Raw genomic sequence first — 10,902 nt, 5'->3', positions numbered from 1 at the left:
AAAAAAAAAAAAAAAAAAAAAAAAAAAAAAAAAAAGGCATTTAGTTACAGGTCCATTGTAAAATCTTTAAGGAAATTCAGGTAAGTACAAAGAAAATAATTCACGTTACAGTCCGTCTACTTAGAAATCACACTGTAACATTTCAGGGTTGTTTTTTCACCTTATGCGCGTTTGGTGAAATCTATCTCTATATAGTGTAATATACCCTTTTGTACCTTACTTTTCTCAATTTATCATAGATATCTTTCCATATTAGCTTTCAGCGTAATTAGAAGTAAGTTAAAGGTTTGGTACATTTTTATGGGCTTTGATACGTCTTTCAAACTTTCTCTAGAAAATTGACAGCAGATTATACTTCCACTACCATGTTCTTAAAGTAACCCATAAACTGGGTCCAACCAGCATTTGAAAATATGCACAATCTCCTTAGAAATCCTAATTCTTTGCTTTTCTTGAAAAATCAGTATATCTAGCAACAGTGGGGCACATTTTTCCCTGAAAACAATTAGCTGGAGTTGAGCAGCAACTGCCCTAAATTCCCTCCTTACTACTCAGCAGTGAGGCTGAGTGTTGACACTTCATTTCACTCATATTTAATACTTAAAAAAAATTGTTTTTTTAGGAGAAATGTAAAACACTTCTTGTAAACATATCTCTAACAAAAGTGATAAAAGGCAAGAGAGAGAAAACCACACTTAAAGAAAACGGGAACATGAATAAGTTACTTTGTGGAGGGAAAGGACATATTTACATGGTTAGTATGTATGCAAAATGCCTCTGTTGCATAAATTTTAAAGCTATTATTTTAAAACACACCAGACACATATTTATTTATCTGCATTACCTTCCTGGCTTCTATTCACTACTTTAAGAGTATTTTAATTTTGAAGTTCTCTGATTGTTTATTGAGGAATTTTGAAGGAATGCTGCCTAAATATCCTTTATTGTTATCAAAAATATTAATATCATTACTATAATATCAGTAGAAATATTATTAGAAATGAACCCATTATTATTATAGTGACCGTATCCACTGTTGGAACATTGTTAATGTCTTCTTGAATATTTGAGTTATTCATCGTAGCTTCTTGACTGAATATTAATATTTTAATATTCCTAGCTATAGCATTATAATCCACTGATGACTTAGGAAGTTCATTTATTGAAGAACACAGGTTTGTTTATTGGATATACCAATAAACTAAAATTATGATTTTCTTGTTTTATTCCAAGTTTTTGTTTGACCTTAAACAAATTATTAAAATTTATTTTGTATATGATAGGGTGTTAATATATCATTTATAATTTTATTAAAGGAAACCTAGACAAGAGCAGGTAGTCTTTGAAAGTGTTTAGCTTGGCAGCCCAGTCAAAGAAAATATTTCTAAACATCAGAAGTTTGATTATAAAACAGGAGAAAAAATAAAAAATAAAAGTTGTACAATGATTAAAATGGGGATAAAAGAATAGGGCAAAATCATTTAGACTTACTGGAAGAGAAATGCTTAAAATAGGTTAATTTGATGTTCAAAGCAAGATAACGAAGTAAGTAATATATTGTAAGTATGGTAACAGTACAATGTAAATAATACTTTGAGGAAGAGAGTCATATGATAGAATAAAGGTTGGAAACAAATGAGGTGATTTAAATATGAGAAAAGTGTAATAGTATAAATCAAATATGGCCCCTGTCATAAAAATTGCAGGTTAGAATTAGGAAAATTTTGCCTATCCTCTCAAAAAAGAAAAAGGCAGGCACAATTGGAAAAGGATGATGTTTCCCATTGTTGGTTCAAAACAGTTAACTGTATATATTTTTCTCACAGTACTTAGGAATATCATATAGGAAGGATGGGGCCCTTCATCAGTTCAAGTTCTAATATTTTCAGGGTTACTAGATCCTTATTACTAATGTTAGAATCATAAGTTTTGACATTTGTTTGCCTATGAGTCAACAAAAACTGTTTTCATGTGATTCTGTGTTTCTGTTTTTGTAAATGTAGTCGTTAATTTGAAATAGCATATTTGCATGGATTTTAATGGCCTCAAATACATTCAGTGGAGATGGTAGTCGAATTTTGCAGAATTCTGGTTTTTATGAACAGGTTTCCTATAAGATTAGTTTTCCTGTGACGTCTGTTGTTAAAATGTGGAGCTTACCATTAGCAGTTTATCTGAAACATGAATAAATTTCAAAGGAGAATGCTGTAAACTATGTTGACTTAAAATTATCAGGGTTTTTTGAGGAGCTGTTATTAAATTAGGATACAGTAAAAGCTAATTGTACTTATAATGCTGTTGGTTTCCTTTTCCCAGGTTTATATTCTATGGTATTGTGTGACTCTTGATGACCTGATGGTGGATTGAATATTTTGTGAGGGAATACATATGTGTATAATCAGAAATTTGAAATGACTCATTTATAGAAGAGTGGTGTGTATCATGCAGCCATGTTTTAAATTTTCTCTCTTGAAATCTGTATGACAGCATTATTTATGAAAATACTTGTATGTAGACTCTTGGTTATTTTACTGAAAAATTCTATTCTACGGAATGAAAAGGTTCAGCTCTTGCTAGTTTATTATTAAAATGAAATTTCCTTCTCTGAGTATTTATAATTTCTATAATACAGTGTTACATATAACTATTTGCTATATTTATAAATAATGTAAGATGCAAACATACATATATATTTACAAGTATACTTTTTAAAATAGGTACCTCATCGCCCATCCTTATCAAGCTTAGAAACATTAATGGTTTCACAGAAGTCTGAAATTGAGTATTTACAGGAGAAACTAAAGATAGCAAATGAAAAACTGTCAGAAAACATATCTCCCAGCAAGGTTTTCTCAGAAAAGAGCATCATGACAAGTGCTGAGGGAAAACATAAGGTAGGGACGTTTTGTCATTTTGTGAACTTGCCAGGATGAGGCTGGAAAGACAGGAGATGAAGTTAAAAAACAAATGGTAGCATTTAGTTCTCTGCTTATATTTCAGGAAGCTTTTAAAAAATATCATGTACCAAACTATTGATAAAATAACTTTTAGAAATAAGGAGTTTTCCCTTTTAAAAGACTGAATTATATTCCCAAACTAGTTAATTAAACATATTAATAGTACTATATCAATTTTGTCAGTAAATTAACATTCTTATATTAAAACTTTGGTAAGTATTCCTCATCTCTCTATTAATCTATAGGATTAAAAATTTATTTTTAAATGGTATTTACTCACTTTTCTAATTTGAATTAAAATAAAAACATATCTAATATGTCTTTCAATCACATTTGATGTTTAAAATACTGTCTGTTTGGAAAATAAAATAGTAAATGAATTTTATCACTAACTTCTGCACTTGTTATATATTTTTATAGATTTGAAGGGATAGCAGTAAGAGAAAATAAGCAAATTTTACATAGCATGTTTCTCATTTATTAATGTCTCAATTTTTTTAGTATTCATTGCATATTTGTGTTATGCTGTAAAAGATTCTACAGAATGTTGACTAATATAAAAATTCTAAAATATCATGTAGTATATATGTTATTTCTAGAGAAATTGAAATAACATTTTCCTCAAAGTAAGAGTTCTAGCATATTTTTCACACACTTGTTACTTCAGCAATAGAGGAATAATATTTTTTATGATAGGAAGCCATGTTGTTAAGATATTATTGTTTTTGTTTCTTTCCATTTTTTCTTATGAGTGGGACAAACTATCTTAATAAAGGAAGTATTTAAAATTTGAACCATGTTTCTGTGGTACTGTTATTCACGCTCTCTAAAATTATTAGTAATTTTCAGAAAATGAGATTTATTAAAACAACTGCATTATACATTTCTTGCCATTTTGAAGTAGTTTCACAAGCACTGAGCTTTATTTAAATGAAAGAAAACATTCATAACATTGAAATACAGCATTACCGGGCCTAATTTAGTTGGTTGTTCGACTGCTGAAATTTAAAAATGTACTACTTTGACTTTTGTCTGCTTTTAATGAAAGTCATGAAAAAGAGAGGGGTATTTTGACCAAAATTTTCTTTCTTTTTGTAAGGCCATGCAGTATGGATGAACACTGTGTTGCCCAGCTTAATAGTTGCTTTCACAAATTCTTTCTCCAGATTGGTATATGAAGCTGTACATAATATAAACATATTCTTGTCTCTAGTTAGCCACATTATAGTTAATGACCATATGGTCATTATGGTATAAGATCTACTGTCTGTTGTATTTATATTCCTCAAGCATATTGTTCCTTCAACTTCACAGTGTGTTAAACTATTTCAAAGGGAAAAAAATCCTTTCCCTCTTGTTTCTGGTTGTCCTATCAAGTGTAACCTTGGACCCTTATAGAGCAATTAGACCAGCCTCTATCCCCTCCTTTGTAATGAGGTTTCTTGCATTTCTGAGTCTATAACCCTTTAGTCTTCCCTAATGGGACATCATTATTCTGAAAGAAACAATGTAAATGTAAATGAATATTCTCATTAACGAGTCACAGAGAAACCTTTAGCGGTAGCACTGTGGTAATTCCGCTTGTTATTTCTCTGGTATTCCATGCAGGATTTTTTTTTTTTTTTATAATTCATTATTAGTATTCAAAATTACTTGTTCTTTAATTTTGCATGTCTTTCATAATCCAGTGTTCCAACTAGTTCAACTATGTCCTTGTTTTATTCTCGAGGAACCACCTGTGAAACGTTCAAGGTCTTTGTCCCCAAAGAGCTCTTTCACAGACTCAGAAGAGCTACGGAAGCTAAGAAAAGCTGAAAGAAAGATTGAAAACTTAGAGAAGGCGCTACAACTAAAGGTGAACATTAAATCATTTCTTTAGTAGTAACCTTGCAAAGATAAAAATATACCAAAGTAAACATACAGTTCACAGATTACTAGTTGTCATTTTTCTTTCTCCTGAATTTAATTGCCTGTATAAGTGTATAATCAGTTCATCTTGTTATTAAGATTTCTGAGGATTATAAAACAATATAAAATATTTGCTACTTGAAAAGTAAATATTTATTTACCACTTTCAAGTTATTTGGTAATAGTTTGTCTTAAAATTGGGAATAAATTTCTTACACTTTATCAAAGGCAAAAAATAGAATTGTAGCAAACGAAAAGAGAATTTCTTGTTCTTTATATATGATAAACATATGAAAATAAAAGTCAGTTTAAAAGCATATTAACCTAGCTCAGATCACTTACAATTATCCTTTATAGAAAAATTACATTTAGTCAACATGAAATATATATATATTTTTTCATTTCAACTGAATTTGTCTCAGAACATGTAACATTTGAATGAGTGCTCTACCCATGTTTAAGAAACATATATGTTATCGACCTGTCTTTGAGAGCTTATATTAATACTTCCTAATTCATACTTCATGAAATCTCTTTTTCAGTATGCAAGTTGTTCATACATATTGAACCCATTTTGTGTAACTACATTGAGGATTTTTTTCTCTTTCATTCTTCACTCACAATTACCTGAAGCTGTGCCCTATTTGAAGTTTAATCATATAATTCTCAAATAGTTTCATGACATTCTGTAAATCCAGTGCTTTACACATGATTAGAATGCAGTACATGTAAAGCTCAAATTCTTTGTCATATAATATAGATTACTCTTAAGGAGAAAAATGTTCGGTTTAGATTATGTGTGTTCTAAAACAAAATAGGGTTTATGGGTATCCTTAACAATAAGCTATAAATAATAATTTTAGTTTGCCTTTCCATTAAAGTTTTAATTTATGTTTATTCATTGAGAGTTAAACTGTTCTAAAATATGAAAATTATATTCTGTTTCTACCAAAAATAAAATGTCCAAATGACCTCAGCTAGCATTTAACCTACTTGAAATTTACAAGGAACTTAGATAAACACCTAAGTTATTCTCTTATTCATTTGTTTCCTCAATAGCAATTACTGAGCATTGCAATTAGCTAAGGATCATGCTAGTCATTTATCTAACAGGAGACTGTTAGATGAATTACTATCCTTCAAGACCCTTTCTCTAGTTAAGAAGATAAGTAAGTAGTTAGATCTTGTGTTACTTGTAAATGTGTGGTTAAGCACAGGATATTTATGGGCATTTTTGAGGAGCCAGTCTATCACCTTCCTTCTTTTGCATAATTTTTTTTCCTGCTTTTTTCCTTGAGACAGAGTCTTACTCTGTCGCCTAGGCTAGAATGCAGTGGCATGATCTCGGCTCACTGCAGCCTCTGCCTCCCAGATTCAAGTGATTCTTCTGCCTCAGCCGCCCTAGTAGCTGGGATTACAGGCGTGCGCCACCACTCCCGGCTAATTTTTGTGTTTTTAGCAGAGACAGAATTTCACCATGTTGGCCAGGCTGGTCTCAAACTCCTGACCTCCTGCTTCAGCCTCCCAAAGTGCTGGGATTACAGGCATGAGCTACTGCTCCTGGCCCTTTTGCATAATTCTTGAAATTTGTTTCGTGGGTTCGTCAGAGAAACAGAACCAATAGGATACACATGCACACACGCACACAGAACAATTATTTACTATATTTGTATGATTCCTTATAGTAAATTACATTTATATGAGATTTCCTATAAGGAATTGGCTTACGTGATTATGGAGGCTCAGAAGTATAAGATCTGCAGTTGCTCAGGGAATGCTACGCAGCCATAAGAAAGAATGAAATCGTGTCCTTTGCAGCAACATGAGTGCAGCTGGAGGCCAGTGTCCTCTGTGAACTAATGTAGAAACAGAAAACTAAATATCACATGTTCTCATTTATAAGTAGGGGCTAAACCCTGAGTACACATGGACATAAAGATGGGAACACTAGACACTAAGGAACTGAAAAAGGAGGGGAGCAAGGGCTATAAACCTTCTTATTGGGTACTGTGTTCACCATCTGGGTGATGGGATCAATAGAAGCCCAAACCTCAGCATCCTGCAATACACCCTTGTAACAAACCTGCACATGTGCTCCCTGAATCTAAAATTAAAAAAAAAAAAAAAGAAAAGAAAAAGATTTTCAGTAGGTAAGCTAGAGAGCCAGGAGAGCTGATGGTATAGTTCCAGTTTGAGCCCGAAGACTATAGAACCAGGAAGGCTGATGGTGTAAGTTCAAGTTCAAGTCAGAAGGCAAGAGAAGACTGATGTCCCAGCTCGAAGGCAGGCAGAGAGAAAGAAATCTTTCTCACTCAGCTTTTATTCTATTCAGGCTTTCAACAGATTAAATGACATCCATCCATATTGGGGTGGGCAATCTACTTTATTCAGTCTACTGATTAAAATATTAATCTCATCCAGAAACGTCCTCATGGACACACCTAGAAATATAGTTAACCAAATATTTGGGCCGTGAAGTTGACACATAAAATTAACCATCACATGTGCCATGCAGATCTCTATCTGTTTACCTCAAGAAATCTGTAAGACTTTGACGGTTCGTTATTTTTGCCAGGAAGTAGAACATTTCAAAGATATTTTTAAATCTGTTATCTTCCCTTCCACTTCCTAAATTCCTTGTTTCAGGAAACGTCCCAGAAGGATTATACTAATTTATTTCCTCATTCCTTTTTCATGACAACAGCTTTCTGGGATGTTGCCCCAAGTTTATTTTCAGAGTAAAGTTCTTTTTTCCCAAAAATTTCTTTTCTTATTGATAGTTTTTTAAATGTTCATATTTTAAGTCAGTTGATGATAATCATGAATTTCAAATGTATGTCTTTTAACAGATTTGCAAGATGAGGAAAAAAAATGGGAGCAAATATTTTTCTCTACATCATTTAGTAGGAAAGGATTATTTATTTTAAAGGAGCAAGGTAGTTGAATGAAAAAGGTGCTATAATCAAGAACATTTAGCAAAAAAAGTAGGTAAACAGAAACTATAGAGTAAAGCAATTCCAAAGAGAGTAATGGAGCCCAGAGTAATTGACTTTAGTCTGGTAAAGCTAAATATCCCATTTAATGAAGATTGAAGACTTCATTCCATACTCTCCTTTTTTATGCTATGATTATACTTATTGGCATTACTAAAGTATATATGAGTATAAAGTAGTAGTTAATAATGTGTCTATATTAGTTTCCGAGGGCTGCTATAACAGAGTTCCATAAACCAGATGGCTTAGAACAACAGATATTTATTGTCTCAAAGTGATGGAGACTAGAAAAGTACAAAATGAAGTTGTCAGCAGAGTTGAGTCCTGAGGGCTGTGAGGGAGAATCTGTTCCATTGCTCTCTTAGTTTCTGGAAGCCTCACGTATTCCTTCGTTTATAGACGGCATTGTCCTTGTGTTTTCACATTTTCTTCCCTCTACACATCTGCCTTCCCTTATCTGTATTTCTGCTTTTTGTAAGGATATCATTGCTGTTGGATTAGGGCCCATCCTAATGACCTCATTTTAACATGATTACCTCTGCAAAGATCCTATCCACAAATAAAATCACTTTGTGAGGTACTGGGGATTAGGACTTCAGCATACTTTTAGATGGGAGTGGTAGGGTACAATTTAATCCATAAAATGTATCTTATGGTTTTTAAGATACATTTATTGATTCAGTGCTCCTTTTGTAGACCATTACTTACTAATGCATGTTGAATTTTTGTCACGGCCTTTGGTGTTATATGGAACACTGCTCTGGCAGAAGCTAACGGGAGCATGGTAGATTAAAATGATCCATGCTCAAGTGATTATTGTAAACAGTTTTGTGAACCTTTAACATATGAATATGTGTTGTGAATCTACAGAAAAGTATAGGCACATCTTTTCCCTAATTTGCTTGGTTGTATTATACCTATTAATATTAACCAAAAGACTGTTGTTCCATGAAAAATATTGTGGGAAATGCTGAACTAAAGACAAAAGACATGCTCTGTGGCACAGTAGGTAGCTTTAAGGTCCCAAGTTGATTACCAAGGTGGATCGAACGGTAAGAGGGACAAGTAAGTTTCAGGAGTAACCCATGGAACACATGCATATACACTTTGATATATTGAAATGATGCTGTTTGTTATATCAACAGTAAGTTATGCACATTAAGTGATTCTTATCCTTGTTATGAATTTGGTATAAATATTAGCACAGTATCTTGCTCAGCTTAAATTTATGGCTAGTGTTTTGTATTTTCAAGGTAGTCACCTACCGTGACCAATGTGACAAGAAACAGCCAGTAGAAATGGAAGAAATGGAAGCTATGTTTATAAAAATCCTATCCATGATCCTGACTTGATGAATGTAGTGATCTATCAGCTTGCAAAGTATAATATGGAAACCAGTGTGTCAGAGCTTTATGAAATCCATAATAATCTTGACTAATGTGGTGAATTCCTGCTTCATTGATTTTCATGCATTTGGCAACTTGATTCTATTAACACTTTTCAGTGTCATTTAATAATATTAGTATGTCTTTTGAATACAGCCTATGTCTTTTATTTTTCAGTGGTCAGGTACACATCAACTTTATACGTTCTGCTGAAACGAAACATCTGTATTGAAATCCTTGGTATTTTATAAAAGGTTTTTGGCTTTTTTTTTTTTTTTTTTAACATCTTTCAAACCTTGTTCTTATTCCCTGAAGATTGAACCACTGTTTTAAAAACAGTGTTCATGCTTTTGGTCCGCCTTATTCTCATCAAGGAACCTTTGTTCAAACCAGAAGATTAGATAAAAAATTATTGGCCGGGTGCAGTGGCTCACGCCTGTAATCCCAGCACTTTGGGAGGCTGAACCGAGTGGATCACAAGTTCAAGAGATCGAGACTGTCCTGGCTAACATGGTGAAACCCCGTCTCTACTAAAAATACAAAAATTAGCTGGGTGTCGTGGCGCGTGCCTGTAATCCTAGCTGCTCAGGGGGCTGAGGCAGGAGAATTGCTAGAACCTAGAAGGTAGAGGTAGCAGTGAGCCGAGATTGTGCCACTGCACTCCAGCCTGGTGACAGAGTGAGACTCCTTCTCAAAAATTATTTATGTTTTTATCAATTCAGAATTAGAATTGCAATTATCTTTTAGGAAAAGGTCAGTTGATACAATTTTTCCTGTTTTCTATTTCCTTATATTTCATTAATTCATACTTGTTTGTACACAGAAAGAACCTTGCCAGGCACGATGGCTCAGGCCTGTAATTGCAGCACTTTGGGAGGCCGAGGTGGGTGCATAACTTGAGGCCAGGAGTTCAAGACCAGCCTGGTCAACATGGCAAAACCCTGTCTCTACTAAAGATACACAGAAAAATGAGCTGGGTGTGGTGGTGCACAACTGTAATCCCAGCTAGTCAGGAGGCTGAGGGTTGAGAATCACTTGAACGGAGGAGGCAGAGGTTGCAGTAAACTGCGATCCCGCCACTACATTCCAACAAGTCTCTGTCTCAAAAAATAAGAAAATAAAAAATAAAAAGAAGTTAGAGCCTCTAGTTTAGCTAGTTTAATTACAAAATCCAAAGGAAGTACTTTGGATGTAAATGTTTTATTGAATGATTTAATGAATTAATTTCATTGAGCACCTGCCTGTGGAATATTTTTGTGTGTATCCTATAGGAAAATATATTAATTTGTGATATAAAATACATTTTCAGGCCATACACTTGACTTTTATAAGATCTTTGGTGGTAACAGTTCCCAAATAAAGTACTACTATTTGCCTTTGCCTACTATATGTCAAAATTTGGATTATGATCCAAACTACAGTTAACCTGTGTTTGTTAGAAGGTTATAAAGAAAATATTTGGATATTTTGAAAAATATTTATTTTAAGATATCCAACTTTTGATGGATGACTTCAGCTGGCATGTATTCTGGCAGTATTAAAATGAAGAAATGTTTTTCTTTGAGCTATATATATCTTATATTTACATTTTTACAAAATTTTACTGTCTATTGCTGAAGTGAGATAAAGAAACAATAGTCCCTAGGACTAATTTAATGC

General features: G+C 33.1%; 1 protein-coding gene across 1 annotated transcript in view; it reads left to right on the top strand.

Annotated features, from left to right (window-relative positions):
• LOC108520592 (centlein-like) overlaps positions 1-10,902 on the top strand; it is a 296,774-nt gene that overhangs the window by 100,042 nt on the left and 185,830 nt on the right. Inside the window, 2 exon segments of the mRNA XM_017860004.1 lie at positions 2,718-2,894; positions 4,687-4,812. Coding sequence (XP_017715493.1) covers positions 2,718-2,894; positions 4,687-4,812 — 303 coding nt within the window.

This window comes from Rhinopithecus bieti, unplaced genomic scaffold (genome assembly GCF_001698545.2).
Source record: "Rhinopithecus bieti isolate Rb0 unplaced genomic scaffold, ASM169854v2 scaffold_51780, whole genome shotgun sequence".
NCBI classification, from domain to species: domain Eukaryota; kingdom Metazoa; phylum Chordata; class Mammalia; order Primates; family Cercopithecidae; genus Rhinopithecus; species Rhinopithecus bieti.
Note: the sequence above shows the minus strand (reverse complement) of the source record. Positions and strands in the feature narration are given on the sequence as shown.